The sequence below is a fragment of the Hippocampus zosterae genome, chromosome 4, assembly GCF_025434085.1.
Source record: "Hippocampus zosterae strain Florida chromosome 4, ASM2543408v3, whole genome shotgun sequence".
Taxonomy (NCBI): Eukaryota; Metazoa; Chordata; class Actinopteri; order Syngnathiformes; family Syngnathidae; genus Hippocampus; species Hippocampus zosterae.
The window spans coordinates 23,915,937-23,936,955 of NC_067454.1; the positions used below are offsets into that span (position 1 = coordinate 23,915,937).

The window sequence follows — 21,019 nt, forward strand, 5'->3', positions numbered from 1 at the left end:
GGAGAACAGGTTTATGCTACGGTCAGACCAAATGCGTTTCTGGCGGCGCTCTTTTCTATATACTGTCAATGCAGTTCATGTGATCAAGCAGAGATTGTGACGGGTTGAAACTCAAAGGAAGCAGATTGTGTGCCAGGTGTGAAACTTTGACATCAGCTCCAGCCGATAGGGGTTGAGAATGTATTTACCACATCTCATGCATGTGCGGAACGTGAAAACGCACAGTAAACTTAGTTTAAAACACACACACACACACACACACACACACACATACAGAGCGTGCTGAAAGAAAAATGTGGGACAACAATACTATTGCCGTCTGAGGGACTGAGAGTTGTGGAAAAACACGGCCAGCTTCCTTGTTGTCATGTGTTTTCCTTTTTGCCCGGATCAATTAGCTCTTTCAACATCCTTTGTGTACTCTTTCCTCCAGGTTCTTCTCTCTGGGCTTATCGGTGTGGTGTCATGGAAGAGGCCACTCTCGCTGGTGGTGAGTTATATCTAAATGCCTCCATGCTGCGCTGCTAATTTGACAGACTGATTCCCAAAAAGAGCCTTTTATTGTGAAGATTTACTTGTGATCAGATCATCTCACCGAAGGCTGAGAACAAAACCCAGTTTGAAAGTGGAAATTGTATGTGAGAAATTGCCAAAGCTACAATTATACAACAAGAAAAAGAACGATACTACAGTCATACCTCGGTTTTCAACCGTAACCTGTTCCAGAAGGCTGTTCGAAAACCGATTTGTTCGAAAACCGAAACGACGCTCTTTAAAAAAAAAAATCTTTATTGAACACGTCTGCTCAGTAATGGAACGCTACACGTTCCTTACACGAGGAAGCATGCTTCCTCGTGTAAGGAAGGCCAGAGGAGGCCAGAGGAGTCAAGTGGAGCATTCAAGTGCGCTCAGTTTGTTCGAGAACCGATTTTCGGTCGTCATCCGAGGCATAAAAAACTCGAAATTCTTGGTCGAAAACCAATTTGGTCGAGAACAGAGATGTTTGATAACCGCGGTTTGACTGTATTTCATATTATTATTTTATTATTATCCTGAAAATTTGTCCAGAATTACAATTAAGTGAAAATAAATGTGAGCTTTACCAAAGTGATAGAAAGGCAGAAGTTATGAGAAAGAAGGGATATGTTCATAACACCAAACACAGTGCCCTCCAAAAATATTGGAACGGCAAAGTCGTCCTTTGTTTTGTTGTGTACGGAAGACTTTTGGATTCCGGATTAAAAAAGGAAACTATCACACAAAAGTTCAGGATTACATCTTTTATTTCATGACGTGTAAATGAACATTTCGACTGCCAAAGTAAAGAAAGATGCAAACCAAGTGATCGAGAGTAATTGCATCATGTATCAAGATAAAAACACTTTGCCAAACTTAAACTGATAGACCTGCTCAAGAGGAGCTTCAAAGGAGTCAGCCCTACAAAAAAAAGGGGGGGCTTGTGTGAGAGTGCGGAAAAACATGGCAAAAGACTTTGTGTATCTGACACAAAAACAGATGTTGGATTGTTGTTTCATATTTTCTCTCTAACTTTTGATCTCAAACCCAAATATTTTGACGGTAAGTGTATTCGATCACATTGAATAAGCATTCCAGTATTTGTGTCTTTGCGTGAAACATAATAACACAATAATGCTCGACTTGTGGAATGTTTCCATCCCTTACTTTCTTTTTTCGTGGACAAGAGCAACTTTGCTGACTGTGGTCATGAATGATTAAATGGTTGAATCCCCAACTTTCTTTGTGTAACGTTAGACCAGAGAAGAGATTTCATAGCGTCTTTAATTCAACGAAAAGATGCCATAGTTTCAAGAGCGGAGTAGAATATATTCATACACATTACTGCATGCTCGTTATTTTAAGTGCCTTAAAAAGTATCACCTATTTTTCTGAATAGTCTGTGTCATTATAGACGGCAGTCTCACTCCTGTGCTTCCCAGGACCTTGAAGGTGATTTGTCGTGTGCGGTTTATGAATGTTGCTCGCTGGTCATGTTCAGTTCTGACAGGCGAGATTTGACCATTATTTGTCAACCATTTCGCCTTAAGACTGACCTGCATTTGGTCCCAGTCATTCTTGTCCAACTGAAGAGTTTCAAAACTCTCCTGTTTAAATTTTCTATAATAATCTTGGAATTTTCCCCGATATTTTTTCTCCTCTCTGACTATTTAAAACTCCAGAATATTACACCGTAATTCTGAACTCCACTTTTTTCCCCCATGTCGCAGTTTAAAACAATCATTGCTGCATATAAGTGCTGTACAAGGAATAAAAATCAGGCATACAATAACAAGCAGGGGAAACAGAAATGCGAATGCTATTGAACCGATTAATTGAGCAATTATTTCTCAAATGTACTTTTTCAAAATGCATTTCGGGTTTTATTTTCACAAAATGTTAACAACAATGTTTTTTTCCAAGTTTATTTTTCAATCATCTATTACAGCCTTGAATCAGACACATTCTCCTTTATGTCAGTTTCAAGCTCAAATGAGTTTGACAGAACCTTATTGATAGAACAACTTCTCTTGGGAGCCCTTTCACTTGAGATCAGTTCTTTAAGTGGACCGGCAGTGAGTACCACTACCTCTCAATTCTAGCCTCTGGCGTACCGGGACTTTTTACGCTATACCGGGAGTACATGAGCCCATAGTACCCTCGCTCGTTGTATTTCTCCCTTGCACTTTGTGAGACACACCTGTCCTTCGTCAGGCAATCTCCATAGTGATGTGTCAGTCGCCAACGAAGCCTCTCATCTAACTATTTCATGCTCTCTTAATGCCCTAAATAATCTCATTTCATTTCTGCGGCTTTAGTACATTGTCTTAAAACTCCTCATCTCTGTATCTCCGTCTCATCGTTCACTCTTTGATGTGAACTATGAGCGCAAAGCCGTCCTCATTGTTCACTTCAGAGAGCCCGCGCATGATTGTCAAAGTGGCTGCAGTTACAGCACACAGAGGAGGGAGAGAGAACAGAGGGAAACGGAGCAGCGAGAGACAGCACAATCGCGCTCGTAAGGAATAGGTACGAAAATCAGGGACAGCGGGAAAAGGAGACATCTCAAAGTAATTGACACTACAAAGGGAAAATGTCGCATCTGCAAAGAAAAAATCTTTTCTGATATGAACCCTGTCATACACCCTCTAACCTGATAACATGATAAGCTGTCCACTGTAGTAACCACTGTCCCTGAAAACGTTAATGAAGGTGCCAGGGGCTGGGTTTCCGTTACAAATTGCGCAATAGCAAACTGGTAACAGAAACACAGAACGTTCATAAAAACTCTCCAATATCACCAAGGTTTTTGCACTCTCATGAGGAAGTATATCGCAAAAGTGTCACAGAAACACTTTTTTTTGCTTTTCCACTCGTGTGACCCTTCAGAGCTAAATTCTCATGACCAATGTTAACTAAACACAAGTTATCTAGGTGCTGTTTTTTGTCATTTTTGTCTTGCATATTTTAGGTTCACTTGAGTGTTGAGAGTGAAGTGGTTGGGATGAAAATCAGCACCTCCAAATCTGAAACAATGGTCCTCAGTCGGAAAAGGGTGGAGTGCCCTCTCCAGGTCAGGGAGGAGATCTTGCCCTAAGTGGAGGACTTTAAGTATCTTGGGGTCGTGTTCACGAGTGAGGGCAGGAGGGAGCGAGAGATCGACAGGCGGATCGGTGCAGCATCTGCTATGATGCGGACTTTGTGTCGGTCTCTCGTGGTAAAGGAGCTGAGCCAAAGGGCAGAGCTCTCAATTTGCCGGTCGATCTACGTACCGACCCTCATCTATGGTCATGAGCTATGGGTCGTGACCGAAAGAACGAGATCCCGGATACAAGCGGCCAAAATTAGTTTTCTCCGCAGCGTGTCCGGGCTCTACTTTAAAGGTGAGAAGATTGGTCATCCGGGAGGGGCTCAGAGTCGAGCTGCTTCTCTCTCCTCCACAGTGAGAGGAACCAGATGAGGTGGCTCGGGCATCTGTTTAGGATGCCTCCTGAACTCCTCCCTGGTGAAGTGTTCCGGGCATGTCCCATCGGCAGCGGGACATGCCCAGGACATGCTGGAGAGACTATATCACCCAGCTGGCCTGGGAACGCCTCGAGATCCCTCTGGAAGACCTAGAAGAAGTGGCTGGGGAGAGGGAATTCTGGGCTTCCCTGCTAAAGCTGCTGGCCCCGCGACCCGGATCAGTGGTAGAAAATAGATGGATGAATGGATATTTTAGTTTAGGTTTTGTTATGCTTTGGAGCACCTATGGAAAATATTATCAGTATAATATTACATCTACCCTTTTACTATACTGATTATTTGGTTCCTGGCCAATGGGAGCTGGAGCCTATCCCAAATGATTTGGGGTGAAAAGGCAAACTACACCCAAATGGTGACTGAACTCACGCTGCCTACACAGCACGGAGGTCCGACAAGTGGTTCTTTGTCCAATAAAGAGTGAAGGAAATTGAAGCCATGACTGTGTTTGCCTTCCGTTGGAATCCATTAATCAAAGACTGTGAGTGTCCAACCTTCTAAATTTCTGTGACTACTGAGGCGGCATCTGTTTGCTTCTCAGCTCATCTCACAGGAAATGAGATGCGGCTGACTATTTCCGAATCACTGCATTCTTTTTTTTCTTTTTCTTTTTTTTTTTATTCACGTAGTCCCAACTTTGTTGGGTCCTGTGTCCTTGACCTTTGACCCAGTGCTCTAATCCAACTATTCACTGTTTTGCACTAGCGCATACTGAACCCATCCTGCCTGCCAGGAAATCAGGTGAACAAACAACTAAATAAGTGTCAACCATTAATCATATACAGGGAGGTGCAAAAGTCGGTGTCCAGTTGTAAGAGTTATCCAGAGCTCTTGATTATTTATCTCCCTGAGTAAATCTTTTTGACATTTCTTCTCAGATAACCATGGCAGGTACCGGTAATTACTCCAGGGAACTAATAAAACAGGACTGAATGACAGCGCTTGCTGAAAAGGTTCAACGGTAAAATTTATCGCCAAATTCCTTCGCCGACTTCTGTTGAAACATTTTCTGACATTCAATCCTGTTTGATAACCAACAATCTTTTGTTGGTTGTTTGTAAAATTACCTGCCTTGGTTACCTCACTTGAACTAGTTTAAAGAAAAAAATTATGAAACAAGTAAAAACAATAAAGAATTCTGTATAACTCTTCAGCAGTACACTGTCTTTTGCACCCCCGTACAATGGCAAAACCAAACTAGAGATGTTACCTGACTGACTTTTTAGGTTAGTTAAAAAAGTCATTGTTGGAGTTGTGGTTTACAAACCTGACTTCATTTGTGATTGTACAGTAAGTATGGATGTTTGTCTGTCTCTGTATTTGGGCCCTTTGATTGACTTGTGACCATTCCCGGATGTATGATACGCTCCAGCACCCCACAACCTTTAACGGGATAAGCAGTAAAGAAAATTGGATGGATGAAACAACTACAAATAAATTGAATGTAGGATGGAAACAAGCACATGGAAAAAATGCAACAAGTCAATGAGGTGAAGAATAAAGCTTGAAAGAAACAAGCAAAACAAACAAACGAAAAAAAATGCTCTCAGAAGAAATGAAGTGATGGGATACAGGTGGGAAGGGAGGCCCAAACACATGCATGAGGTCAACCTCTTCCCTTCATGTATGACGCCAGGAGGTCAGAACTGATCACACACACACACACACACACACACGCACAGACAAAACAGGTGTTCAACAAATGCAGAAATAAACCAGATAGGAAGTCAGAAACACTGCAGCACATGCAATCAGCAATGTTGGTGTACAACAGAAAAACTAAAGTAAACAACAATATGATTGCATGGATTGAACTGTATCCCATAAAATATACACCAAACAGGTTACAGAACAGGCTTATTTCAGTCCGTAACACTTTGGGGCCTTATTTTGGTAGAATGGTACCCGTGTGTTCCGCGTAAAAATATTTCACCACTCAAATTACATTCACGTGTTAATTGTTCATTTTACCTCTGCAGTATGTTTGCAATATTGTAAGCAGTGAAATCTGGTGATTTATTGTCAATGGAAGAAAATATTGACTCCACAATTGGTTCAGCATTTGTACATACAGCTGGAACATGCATTCTGAGATCCACCCATTTGTCAGTTGCTTATAATTCTTGCCTATAATGCATAGAATTATATAGAATATTTCAAGTGTTTTCATTATAAAATTATTCTGAACGATATCAGTCGAATTAAGGCCATTTGACAGCTCCTGAAGCCTCTTTCTTGTGTGACAAACAGGGATTAGTTTGAGTGTGTTTGCAGTCCCATGCTGAAGCTGGGCCAGCCTCAGCTAAAAGTGGACCAACTTATTGCTATGGGCCCCAGTGGGGTGGTGCTCTCAGAATGCCCATACCGACTTCCCTTGTGCATCTTATAACATCATCTCATTCTCTTTTACTCTCATGCTATTTCATTGGAATTGGCTAGTTTGTTCATTTCTCAGCTGAACTCCACAGAAATTTCAGACATAATAGAAATGTTACATTTACCCATGGATGCAAATGTTCCAATCGGTGTGGACACATATTTTTGTTCAATGGCTTTTAACTCTGCATTTCATCTTTTATTTTATTTTTTTATGTTATTCATTTATTGTTTTAACTGGATAAACCTTTGTATGTCTGGTTTTAGTCCGTGTACAGCACTTTGTATGCATTGATGGTGTTTTGAAAAGTGCTCTATAAATAAAGTTGAGTTGAATTAAATTCATTAGAAAGTAAACTGTCATCTACCAAATACGCAAAGAAAAATATCTAAATGCCTACAGTCCAATAATTATTTCTTTTGTGAGAGAATTTCTCCTTTTGCTATATCATTCACAATGAACCCCTTCCCCTCCTCCCAATAGCTTAAATTATCCTCAAGACCAGGAAGTGGACAAAAAAGAACTGCACACTACTTTGAATGCCCTCTTGTACGACATTACAATTAGAATTGACTTGTAAAATGACAGGGCTAAAAACAGCTACGATATTTCAGTGGGTCAAGTACACACTGCACACACTAGTGTTGATGATGTTACTCATGAATAGCAAATTGAAACTAAAAGAGAGGTTTAAAAAGTCGGATACAGAGCTACTTTCATAATTTTGTCAATCCTTTGTGTTTCTTTTCAATTGTGCCATTAATTCTGAGGCGAGTTGTTTATTGCCTCTACTATACTTAAGAATCAACTGTACATCATACGTTTTCAGTACACAGGTGTGACTGAAATGTGTTTTATGAGTCTGACTGTTTGGGGGAGAAAAAACATCATTGTAGCCTTTTTCAAAAATTGAATTAGCAGAAACACTGGAACAGAAAATAACCAATCATTTGGGCTCTTTAAAAAGACACACAAGTTCTGCAAAGAAGTAAGCTATTGTTTTCCTCCAAATGTGATAATGAATTCTTTCACCGCATAAATGTAATCATCTGCACAATTTTGGGCTGAGTTGAATTCAATATATAGATACAACTGTGCAAATTTAGCACTATATGTTCGGCAACAAAATAAAAATTGTACAACGCTATTCAACCCAACACATTAAATAACATATAAATGAATAAATTGTCGGTTGGGCACAAACTGCCCACGTTGTCTTTTTAAACAAATGAATTAAGATTCTCTGTCTCAGCTTTTACATGTGATGCTCCTCTATATAACAACAAAATTAGTGTTGGTTAATGGAAAGGTGACGACAATATTTTATTTTTTATTAGCTGTTTGTACATCTTTGGCATCGGCATATCCAAAGTTTGAGCTACTTTACATTGTACTGTATTTTCCGTATTATAAGGCGCTTCAGAATACTGTATAAGGCACACCTTCAATGAATGGCCTATTTTAAAAATGTTTTCATATATACGGCGCACCGAATAGAAGTGACAATCGTGGCTGAACTTGCTTTCTGCATCCACTCGATGGAGCTACACTAAAGCGAATACAATACAAGACAGATTTATTTATATAGCGCTTTCACAACCGCTGCAGTTGTAACAAAGTGCTTTACAGAGAGCATTTAAAATACTACGTGCAAGAAATCAGAGTATTTATCCATAAATAAGGTACATCGGATTATTAGGCACACTGTCAGCTTTTGAGAAAATGGAATGCTTTTAGTTGCGCCGTATAGTTCGGAAAATACGGTAACCTGCTTGATGCAGTTTGAACCATTAATCGGTAGGCGTCGGTAATATGCAACGTGTGTTTTGTTGATCGACAAAATAGATTAACAGAATGGCAATGTAGCAAATTTTCTCTTGTCACTTGGTTCAGCTTGGTGTCATAGAGAGAAATGTTCGTGGGGAAATCGAGGCATTCGAGGCAGGTTTCAATGATTTGTATTCTTTTGTTAACTGAATAAGCACTCTGCGGTCACTTGTCATAAACCAGTGGATTGTGATTTGCGCACAGTTATATCAGCAATATTTCACAGTCTAATGAATTGAATGTAGCACAGCAAACAAGCATGCCCTCTTGCTGCTCTCCATCTGGCTGTATGTCAGGAGTACTACAGTCTATATAGCGGATTATTAAATCCATCTATCCAGCCATCCATGCATCAACAAGTATGCATACTCCTTATTCGTGCAAGGTTGCAGGGAGGGGGGGCTTAGGTGCCACCGGTGCTGCTGGTTTGTAATACAGGTGTTTGTTGAATGAATGTCCTTTTCCATTTGATCTGCAAGAAAACCACAAATAAAGAGGGATTTTGCGGTTTTAAAACCACTAGCAAGAGCTGAGTTTATGCTCACTTGACCAAGGGCCAGGCCGCTCACTGATGTGCACAAATGAAATTATCCCACGGTCATTCAAAATGGCATGAGATTATGGTCGGTCGAAAAGAACAGTATCCAGCTTCATCAAAATAGCAGCGAGGAGTACTTAGTAGTAGTTAGCATGAGCACTCTAAGCAATTTTTATATTAGCCACGGCTGCTATGTTGGTATGTGGTGTGACACTTATTTGTAACAGTTTTATTTGTCATAGGCATTTATTATGCTTTCATACATTCAATTTGAAAAGAGATAGTAAACCTAGCTGCGGTGGAGAAATTATGCAAATTTCAAGTCGTCGCATGTTTTGATGAAGCCATTAAGCCTGGCACACCACCTTATATCAACCTAGTTATTATTAGTTTTGATGTATCATATCAGGCAGGCCGATGGTCCAGTGGTTAGCGCGGCGACCTCGCAGTGCAGAGGTACCGGGTTCGATTCCAGCTCCGGCCTCCCTGTGTGGAGTTTGCATGTTCTCCCCGGGCCTGCGTGGGTTTTCTCCGGGTGCTCCGGTTTCCTCCCACATTCCAAAAACATGCGTGGCAGGCTGATTGAACACTCTAAATTGTCCCTAGGTGTGAGTGTGAGCGCAGATGGTTGCACGTCTCTGTGTGCCCTGCGATTTGCTGGCAACCAGGGTTCAGGGTGTCCCCCGCCTACTGCCTGAAGATGGCTGGGATAGGCTCCAGCACCCCCCGCCGACCTTTGTGAGGATCAGCACATCGGAAAATGAATGAATGTATCATATCAGATTTAACTAAACGATCATAAGAATTCTATTATTGAGGGAGAGATATTGCACATCTTTCATCCACCCACACGTGCAAAATAATTTTAGGACTCAAGTGAATTGCAAGCTTTCATGTTTTGTAATGCGTATGCACTTACAGCAATGGATGAATGAACATAACCATGAAATGCTCATTTAAATTGAAAAATTTAAGTAGGAAGAAAAATAAGTATATTTTTAAGTCTGTTACACGATTGACACCTATTTTTGAAGGAAAGAAGGTGTCAATCTGATGACATAGACCAGGGATGTCCAACCCATCCATCCATCCATCCATCATCTACCGCTTATCCGGGGCCGGGTCGCGGGGGCAACAGCTTTAGCAGGGAAGCCCAGACTTCCCTCTCCCTAGCTACTTCTTCCAGCTCTCCCCGGGGGATCCCGAGTCGTTCCCAGGCAAGCTGGGTGACATAGTCTCTCCAGCGTGTCCTGGGTCTTCCTCGGGGTCTCCTCCCGGTGGGACATGACCGGAACACCTCACCAGGGAGGCGCTCAGGAGGCATCCGAATCAGATGCCCAAGCCACCTCATCTGGCTCCTCTCGATGTGGAGGAGAAGCGGCTTGACTCTGAGCCCCTCCCGGATGACTGAGCTTCTCACCTTATCTCTAAGGGAGAGCCCGGACATCCTGCGGAGAAAACTCATTTCAGCCGCTTGTATCCGGGATCTCGTTCTTTCGGTCACGACCCATAGCTCGTGACCATAGATGAGGGTTGGGACGTAGATCGACCGGTAAATTGAGAGCTTCGCACTTTGGCTCAGCTCCTTCTTCACCACGACAGACCGATACAACGTCCGCATCACAGCAGACGCTGCACTGATCCGCCTGTCGATCTCCCGCTCCCTCCTACCCCCACTCGTGAACAAGACCCCAAGATACTTGAACTCCTCCACTTGGGGTAAGATCTCCTCCCCGACCCGGAGGGGGCACTCCACCCTTTTCCGACTGAGGACCATGGTTTCAGATTTGGAGGTGCTGATTTTCATCCCAACCGCTTCACACTCGGCTGTGAAACGCTCCAGTGAGAGTTGGAGAGCCCCGTTTGAAGGAGCCAACAGCACCACATCATCTGCAAAAAGCAGGGATGCAATACTGCGGCCCCCAAAACGGACCCCATCAACGCTTCGGCTGCGCCTAGAAATTCTGTCCATAAAGGTTATGAACAGAATCGGCGACAAAGGGCAGCCTTGGCGGAGTCCTACCCCCACTGGAAACGATTCCGACTTACTGCCGGCAATGCGAACCAAACTCTGACATCGGTGGTATAGTGACCGAACAGCCCGTATCAGGGGGTTCGGTACCCCATACCCACGAAGCACCCCCCACAGAACTCCCAGAGGGACACGGTCAAACGCCTTCTCCAAGTCCACAAAACACATGTAGACTGGTTGGGCGAATTCCCACATACCCTCAAGGACCCTGCTAAGGGTGTAGAGCTGGTCCACTGTTCCACGGCCGGGACGAAAACTACACTGCTCCTCCTCGATCTGAGGCTCGACTTCCCGACGGACCCTCCTCTCCAGCACCCCTGAATAGACCTTACCAGGGAGGCTGAGGAGTGTGATCCCTCTGTAGTTGGAACATACCCTCCGGTCCCCCTTTTTAAAAAGAGGGACTACCACCCCGGTCTGCCAATCCAGAGGCACTCTCCCTGTTGACCACGCGATGTTGCAGAGGCGTGTCAACCAGGACAGCCCCACAACATCCAGAGCCTTGAGGAACTCCAGGCGGATCTCATCCACCCCTGCGGCCTTGCCACCGAGGAGCTTTTTAACCACATCGGTGACTTCAACCACAGAGATAGGAGAGCCCACCTCAGAGTCCCCAGGCTCTGCTTCCTCCAAGGAAGGCGTGTTGGTGGAGTTGAGGAGGTCTTCGAAGTACTCTGCCCACCGGTTCACAACGTCCCGAGTCGAAGTCAGCAGCGCCCCATCCCCACTGTACACAGTGTTAGTGGTGCACTGCTTCCCCCTCCTGAGACGACGGATGGTGGACCAGAATTTCCTCGAAGCCGTCCGGAAGTCGGCTTCCATGGCCTCAGCGAACTCTTCCCACGCTCTGGTTTTTGCCTCGGCGACCACCGAAGCCGCGGTCCGCTTGGCCAGTCGATACCCGTCAGCTGCCTCTGGGGTCCCACAGGCCATAAAGGCTCGATAGGACTCCTTCTTCAGCTTGACGGCATCCCTTACTGCTGGTGTCCACCAGCGAGTACGGGGGTTGCCGCCACGACAGGCACCGACCACCTTACGGCCACAACTCAGATTGGCCGCCTCAACAATAGAGGCACGGAACACGGTCCACTTGGGCTCAATGTCCCCCACCTCCCCCGGAACATGGGAAAAACTCTGTCGGAGGTGGGAGTTGAAACTCCTTCTGACAGGAGATTCCGCCAGACGCTCCCAACAAACCCTCACTATACGTTTGGGTCTGCCAGGACGGACCGGCATCTTCCCCCACCATCGGAGCCTACTCACCACCAGGTGGTGATCAGTTGACAGCTCCGCCCCTCTCTTCACCCGAGTGTCCAGAACATGCGGCCGCAAATTCGATGATACAACAACAAAGTCGATCATCGAACTGCGACCTAGGGTGTCCTGGTGCCAAGTGGACATATGGACACCCTTATGTTTGAACAAGGTGTTCGTTATGGACAATCCGTGACGAGCACAGAAGTCCAATAACAAAACACCACTCGGGTTCAGATTGGGGGGGCCGTTCCTCCCAATCACGCCCCTCCAGGTCTCACTGTCATTGCCCACGTGAGCATTGAAGTCCCCCAGCAGAACAAGGGAGTCCCCAGCAGGGGTACTCTCCAGCACACCCTCCAAGGACTCCAAAAAGGGTGGGTATGCTGAACTGCTGTTTGGTGCATATGCACAAACAACAGTCAGGACCCGTCCACCCACCCGAAGGCGGAGGGAGGCAACCCTCTCGTCTACCAGTGTGAACCCCAATGTACAGGCACTGAGCCGGGGGGCAATGAGTATGCCCACACCTGCTCTGCGCCTCTCACCGTGAGCAACTCCAGAGTGGAAGAGAGTCCAACCCCTCTCGAGAGAACTGGTACCAGAACCCAGGCTGTGTGTGGAGGCAAGTCCGACTATATCCAGTCGGAAATTCTCTGCCTCACACACCAGCTCGGGCTCCTTCCCTGCCAGAGAGGTGACATTCCATGTCCCAAGAGCTAGCTTCTGCAGCCGAGGATCGGACCGCCAGGGTCCCCGCCTTTGGCTGCCGCCCAGCTCACATAGCACCCGACCCCTTTGGCCCCTCTCATGGGTGGTGAGCCCATGGGAAGGGGGACCCACGTTGCCTCTTCGGGCTGTGCCCGACCGGGCCCCATGGGTGTAGGCCCGGCCACCAGGCGCTTGCCAACGAGCCCCACCTCCAGGCCTGGCTCCAGAGGGGGGCCCCGGTGACCCGCGTCCGGGCAAGGGAAACCTAGATCAATTTATTTCATTCATCATAGGGGTCTTTGAGCCGTGCTTTGTCTGGCCCCTCACCTAGAACCTGTTTGCCATGGGTGACCCTGCCAGGGGCATAAAGCCCCAGACAACTTAGCTTCTAGGATCATTGGGACACACAAACCCCTCCACCACGGTAAGGTGACGACTCTCGGAGGGGTGCAACCTTTTTTCACTGAAAATAGCCTTTCGAAGCGAACAACCTACCGCGATTGACCCAATCGCATGTGCATGCATACACACACACACACACGCACGCAGATGCGCAACCATGCGCACGCACGCATATGCACGCACGCACGCCACGAAGACCAACAGCTGTGACGGCCCCGAAAATGAACGAAACCGAGACCTACTCCCCCCCCCCCCCCCCCTTCCCAGCCCTCACGACTGACTTAGGACCAGTCCGCGGGCTACTGGTCGATCGCGATCGAAACAAAACTCTGAAAAATGACGGACCAACCACTAATGGAAGTGGGCGGGTGGGTGCGTCAATGTAATCGTTACTACTTGCTTGAGTTCTAGTAAGGTTCAAGTATGGAGTTTAAGGAAGGTTTTCTGTCAGCATAATTTATGTCTCAAAATGTGCACCAGGGTGCCACAATGGCTGAATGTTGAAAAATCAATTTTATAATGAATCCAGTAGCTATATATTTTGTCCGACAAAATGGATATCCTTGAACGAATTGAACAGAAGCAGCATAAATGAACGAAATTCATGAAGTTGTATTCACAGCAAATCCGCTTTCACTTTGCTTTATAGTTCAGCCTTGGTGGAAGTCTGCGCTTGCATGCTGGTATTGTACTGTATGTACACATGGGCACTTGAGCATTGCTACAAAAACAAATCTAATAGTGCCTTTAGAATGTGCACAATACTGTAAGCTGTTGTATGTTATTCGATTTGTATTTCAGGTGTGAAATATTAAAACACACACACACACACATGCACAAAAACACCAGAGTCAGAGAAAGTAGTCTAGTTGGACCAAAAAAAAATTATTTGCATAAAAATGCTTCCAGGATTGAGCCAGACTGTTTTTTTTTTGGGGGGGGGGGGGGGGGGCGGTGTTCTTTTGTTTTTTTGTCACCTACCTGCCAGACTGAGAAAAAGCTCATGCAAGCTGAAAGTGAGAGTATTTGTTTATGGGGTCTATTCTTGCTCACAGTTTGCCTAGTGCCTCTGGTTAGTTTGTATTAGCAGGGACTCTTTTCACTTCTCCTGACAGCAAAACCATTTCTTCTTCATAGAGGGACTCTGCCACTAGACTCTCAAATCAGAATAGGAGTGTACATTCCACCAAGGGGGAGCGATGTACATGTAAACATTAGGGATGTGAATCTCAGCACTGAGGACGATTCGATACACATCTCGATGCACTACCAGCGATGCGATACTTAAACGATACATGGAATTTTCTGGCGACACGATGTAATACGACGCGATACACATTTAGTTCAAATCAATGCGATCCGATACGATACAGTGCAATTTGTTGTGATATTGTGCTATTAAACTTTATGCAAATACGCAAAGAAAAAAAGTTAAAAAAAAGATGGATTCAGTATGGTATTGCAAAAAGTAGACCACTTTATTCCTTATAAACAGTATAACGTGTAAAACAACTTATTTAAGCCCTTTCACAATTGGGTTTTGTGCAAAGAAAATGTAAACAATTTGGCACCTGAGACTCACAGCTATTGCTGTAGTGTAAACACAAACAGACTACTCACTGAGTGTCTTATATGAAATATCCATCTCCATAGGACAGAAAAAAAATACAATTGAAACAATGTGGCAGTCACAGCCTCAAAGCTGCGGTGTGTATTGTAGCGTACACAGACCACTCTCACTGAGTGTCAAAATGAAATGTCCAAAAGAGTCATCCATATATAGTTTTTCCTTGCGCGGTCACAGTGAGCTGCAAGGGGACACCCAAAACAAGAGGCGATTTTTTCTGATCCTGACCTGGTTTGCCAAGAGTTTCTCCGGTGTCCAACGAGGAACTGGACGGGGAGGGGGCGGGAAACTTGTCGGTGATGTGGTGCCATCGTTTTAAGTGGGTGTGCATATTTGTGGTGCTGCCGTTGTATGGCTTCGTAGTGCGACATTCTTTGCAAATTACGAAGCTTTTATCAATCTTTCCGTCTTTCTTTTCGAAGCCGTAGTATTTCCAAACATAAGATCTGAATGTTGCGGAAGCATTAAATACAGTACCGGTAGTTTCCTCGCTGCTGCTTGCGCGAACTTCCATAGTGTTTCGCTAGTTGTGTACTGGACTGTATGTGACGCACGGCTACCGTCCGTATTCAACACAAAACGCAAAACAATGATGGTGCATTCATTGCGCCTAGGAAAGGGCAGATAGGTGACGCTTAACATGAATAAAACGGCGCTTGAATCGGATTTTACCGATACCCACCACACGCACCCAGTGCATCGTGATGAATCTTGATTTCACCCGTCAATCGCGTCGTACCCAGTGAATGAGCCGATGCACTCGCATCGCGCACGTGCGCATCGATGTATCGATTAATATCGATTATTTTCCACACCCTTAGTAAACATGCATTAAGGATTGTTTCTCTGACTCCGAGGCGCTAGTAATCTTAACTCTGATGTGTATTTTAAACTTGGATGTTTCTTGATACGTTCCCTAAGAAGAACCTCTCCTCTCTGCAGGATAGAGCTTATACCTTGTCCATCGCATTAATGGTACTAGTTTTGGAGCTCAATAATGTATTTTTTCTTTGGCATAGTCATGCTTCTTGAATTGGATGATCAAAATATTTCTTTTGATTTGTTCCATACCGACGTCAGACGACACAAATGTAGCCCGATTTTGAGCTGACAGACCCGTCACAGACAAGTGTAGTGCCTTGTTGCCGATTTGGAATTGTTTTGACGTGTCCGAGCCTGTGTAGTAGGACATACTCAATACGCCTGGTCATGAGGAAAATGGTTCGCTTCATGACCACCACAACGAAAGTCTGGTATGTCAGAATTTGTCTTCGTCTTACCGCATAGTTTGAACCATCCTACGCCGTCCTTGGATTGTGTTTGCTTTACCCGTCGTTGAATGTGTCATATTTAACATTCAGGTATTGAGTTTGGGCATTGCCCTCACAGTACAGAGGTGCAGGGTTCGTATGTGAGTTTTTTTCCAGTCACTGTGTTTGTTTGTCGACTTTAAATGAATCCCACTCGAAACATAAAGCATAAAGTGGACATTTGCGTTGATAGAAGTAACTCAACCAAGCAGACGGTTCATTGAAAGTGATTTGATGTCATCTTTAGTAGACGTCTCCATGAGCTGAGGAGATCGAGAAGTTTTTAGTTCTACCTCCTCGCGCCTCACTTCCGGCGAGAACGTCGTGCTTTGTGCGCATGCGTGTCACATCACAGACACGTTGCTTCATAGAATTGCAAGTCACATTTTGCAACAAAAATATCAAAATGGGCCTCGCGCAGTGCAGGATGAACACAGCCTTAATCTTTATTAGCTGTTTCTGAAATGTTGTGTTCATACTCCTTCCCATAAAAACTTCACGTCACGGAAATTAATTCACGCTGCCTGCACAAGTCAGGAATTTGAACCACTAAAGGATCACTGACTAGATCTCTCTCTTTAAATCTCAAATTTAAATGCATGGGTTTGACGTCATAAAATATGCGGACACCTTCCGTTTTACCTTGCCACACTTTATTTACAAGTAAGGAACATGAACCATGCATAAATACTGCTTTATGAAAAAAATCTGGTGTACAATTCGATTTAGGGTTCCTAATTGCATATTGAAGTGGATGAATTCCATTGTCTTCGACCTTGACTGCCTTGCAGGTCACACATGATCATCAGTGAATCCTTAAAGTTACGCATCTTCCACACAACTTGTGTGAAAGCCGGGGCAAAGTGTAACAGAGCAAGGCCGAGTCAATGCAAACATTTTGGCTCACCCTAATGCCTCATGAACGATGTCTTCCCCTGAGGCACAAGAAGCAGGAAATGTGGCCCCATATTACTTTGTAATTAGAATATGAATTAGCGAGACCTCCTTATCTGACAGTTCCAAAAGGCTAGAGCAACATGATCTAGGCTTCACAAGAAAAAACATCCTGAGTAAGAGCTTGCATTACCTTTCCTCATGGCCGAGAAGAAGCCAGAACATTTTTCAATGTTTTGCAACTTCCATGTGATGTGATTCTGAGGTGTGACAAGGTTCATTCGAACAATCCGTCTCATTACACAAACATATTCCCACCTCCTTGTTTGCGCTCCTCAGAGATCGTGGCTGATGAAAATGAGAGGTAGAGGCTAATCAACTGCTGTCCTTTAGGGTGATACTCTCTTTCACAGTGTGTTCTGATCAAAATGCATGAGCTCTGGCACAGGGGTGAACTCCACAAGCTCCCTTACCTCCACCCAGCCAATCAAATTAAAAACATTGTAAGTGGTACACAGTTACGTGAGACACCTTTCTCAGTTGCCAGTTAAAAGCGTGAACCGTTTTTTTTTTTTTTTTTGGTTTGTTTTTCCAGATGATGTCTTCAAACACAGGAACAAATCAATCACACCCTGTCGGGATGCAGTCTGACAAGCTGTCAACATCACTACACATCAAATCCTATACACTCAATCGAAAGATGTTTCCTATTTGCCTCTCTCTTTCTGTCACGCAACAGCTAAAACACATCTGGGGCCCAGCACAAGTCTCGATCGAGCAAAACGCTGTCTAACTGTGCACATGGGTGGAGTTCTCTTTCATTTGGTATTTTGCTCAACTAGCGCAGGTAGACGGGGGCCGTTTGCGCAGTTGTGGGAGGGACATAGTCGACCGCTGCCCAATTAAAATGGCTCTTCTAATTCCCTTTAAATTCAGTGCTCAAAGAGCAGTGTGGTCGACATGTGATCATATGCAGGAAGTAAATATCAAGCCACCCATTTGCAGATCCAGTATATAACGGCTTGTACTCTTCTGCTTTTTTTCGATAACATTTTGGAGTGTCCATCCATTAGTCCCTTTTCATTACCTCTCACCGGACACCATTCCCTTTCACATTCACACCGTCACACCGGAAATGAATCCACGCGGTCTGCAACCCAAGTCAGGCGAATGTACAGGTACATACTCAGTGATAGATTTTGAAGTGTGTTTTAGGGAATTTCTGTCCATTCATCCAGAAGAGGAGAGGTAGAGTTTACTGATGCTGCAGCTGAGTGAAGGCCTCCTTGTTCACCATCAATTGTTTAGTTCATCCCAAAGGTGTTTCATTTGGTTGAGGTCAGGAGGTCAAATTCTTCCCCACCTAACAAGGTTGGGAGCATGAACGCTCAGATGAACAGGGTTAGGAGAATGACTTCAAAAATGTATTCCAATAGCGTTATTAATTACCTGTTAAAAAATGGCAGTAATGTTTAGTGTTGCATTATAGTCATGTAATTTTACTTCAGTACTTTCACTTGATATCTCCAATGCCAAAAAATCTTATAAATCAAAAGAAACCTATTACCAATGTTCAATGGTATTTTATGTCTTCAAATTATTTCATTAAACAATTGAGCCAATGGTTAGATGTGACTATTTCAAAGCTACACCAAGTATGACTACTAAGGTAGTGTAGCTCGAGTTATCCTTCAAAATAACATCACCACTCTGTCGCGAAACACCATATTTTCAGAGGCAATATTCACTATTTCAATCAAGTTAGCTTCCGCGAATACCAGTGGTCTTCTCTGCAAATGTTTCTTTAAAACAGAAGTCAACATTTGCACTATGTCATAGGTTTCTTCCCCCTTTCTGCTTCAAATACAACCCGTTAAAATGCACATTGGCTGTTTGTGTGTTTGTCTGTTTATCTATGTATCTGTTTATTTAAAAAAGCAAGACCAAACCGTCTATGCTGTGAGCCTGTGTGTGCCATATTACCATCTTGTTCCATCTCTGAGGTTTTGAATGGCGGTGGGGGGGGGGGGGTGTGAATAAAATGCATTCACTGTCGCGAAATCCTTTCCTAATTACGTAATGCTGTGTTCCATTACACTCCAAGTCTAAAGATGACTCATTAGATTTACTGGAGAGGGGGGCCTACAACCTTTATTGATGACAATTCTGTACTCATCATAAGATAAGATAAGATAAGATAAGATAAGATAAGATATCATTTATTTATCCCACACTGGGGAAATTTACAGCCTCCAGCAGCAAGAATGTGGGTAGAAAGAAGAATTACCGTTCAATTAAGTGCAATATAAATACAAAATGGATAAATCACAATGCTATTTACAATTGTTTTTCACATCATTTAATTATTATTATTATTATTATTGTTGTTATTTTTATTCAGCAGCCTGACAGCAGTCGGGAGGAACAAGCGTCTGTATCTCTCCTTCTTGCAGCGCGGGTGTAACAGTCTCTGGCTGAAGGAGCTACCTAGTGCTGTCAGGGCGGGCTGGAGAAGGTGGGAGGGACTGTCCATCATAGCTTTTAACTGAGTTAGAATCCTACTGTTGCCCACCTCCTCCAGAGTGTCAAGGGAGCAGCCCAGGACAGAACTGGCCTTCCTGACCAGTCGCTCCAGTCTCTTTCTGTCCCGGGCCGAGATGCTGCCTGACATGCCATAATGGATGGCCGAGGCCACCACCGAGTTATAGAAAGTCTTAAGGAGCGACCCCTGAACCCCAAAAGACCTCACTTTCCTAAGTAGGAAGAGTCGGCTCTGTCCTTTCCTAATCAGGGTGTCTGTGTTTGTAGAGCAGTCCAGTTTGTTGTTCAGAAGAACACCTAGGTCAGGGGTGCTCATTAAGTAGATCCTGATCTACCGGTAGATCTAAGACAGGTCCCAAGTAGGAGTGTCGAGGAGAAAAAAAAACAAACAACCATTTGTGTGTCTTTGTACATGTTATTAATATATATTTTTGTGTTAATGTACACTGCACCCTAATCATCTTATCAGTCTCATTTTCATCAAAAAAATATTTAAAAATAAAATCAAGCAGGTAAATCTTGAATTTACGGTGGCGCGTGATTACGTCAGCTGAAGTTATTAGCTCTCAGCAGTCTGCAATTGCAGCTTGTGATCAGAACTGTTGCGGTCTATCTTTTATCGTCATTATTCTTCATTATTATTCAGAGTTTGATTCGTGTACAATTCACTGAGGGCACGAGCAAAGAATAGGAATCTAGGAGGGCCCAGGGAAGCACTTTAAAACGGTACGTGTGAGCTACGATAGTTAACAGGCTGCAAAAGTGCGTTGTATGCCTCAGTTTCGCACCGTTTCTCATCAGGGCGTGTGTGTGTGTGTGTGTGTGTGTGTGTGTGTGTGTGTGTGTGTGTGTGTGTGTGTGTGTGTGTGTGTGTGTGTGTGTGTGTGCGCGCGCGCGCGCGCCGGTAAGGGTAGATCCCGGGAGGTTAGTTGATCGAAAAGTAGATCTTCGATCCAAAAAGTTTGAGCACCCCTGACCTAGGTACTTGTAGGAGGTCACCCTCTCTATGTCCATACCCTGGATGTTCATCGGTGCTGGTGAGGACTTTTTCCTGCAGAAATCCACAACCAACCCCTTAGTTTTCCTAGGGTTGATCTGGAGGAGATTCTGCTGGCACCAGTCCACAAAGTCCTTAGTCAGTCCCTTGTACTCCCGATCGCCCCCCTCTGTAATGAGGCCAACAATCGCAGAGTCATCGGAGAACTTCTGAAGGTGGCCGTTTGGAGTGGCGTGTCTGAAGTCCGAGGTGTAGAGGATGAACAGGAATGGAGCCAGAAAAGTACCCTGCGGCGCTCCAGTGCTGCAGAGAAGCCTGTCCGACTCACAGCTCTGCAACCTCACGCACTGCGGCCGATTTGTGAGGTAGTCTATGATCCATGCTGTGAGATGGTAGTCCACTCCGGCGTTCTGCAGTTTGCCTCCCAGTAAGTTGGGCTGGATGGTGTTGAAGGCACTGGAGAAATCAAAG

The 21,019-nt window shown here is 44.5% G+C and overlaps 1 protein-coding gene across 2 annotated transcripts in view; it reads left to right on the top strand.

The window, feature by feature from the left end:
- Window positions 1–21,019, top strand: part of fam189a1 (family with sequence similarity 189 member A1) — a 90,287-nt gene that overhangs the window by 44,631 nt on the left and 24,637 nt on the right. For both annotated transcript variants that reach the window (XM_052063087.1, XM_052063086.1), the window contains exon 2: window positions 434–490. In XM_052063087.1, the coding sequence (XP_051919047.1) occupies window positions 434–490 (57 nt within the window). The remainder of the gene's footprint in view (window positions 1–433; window positions 491–21,019) is intronic.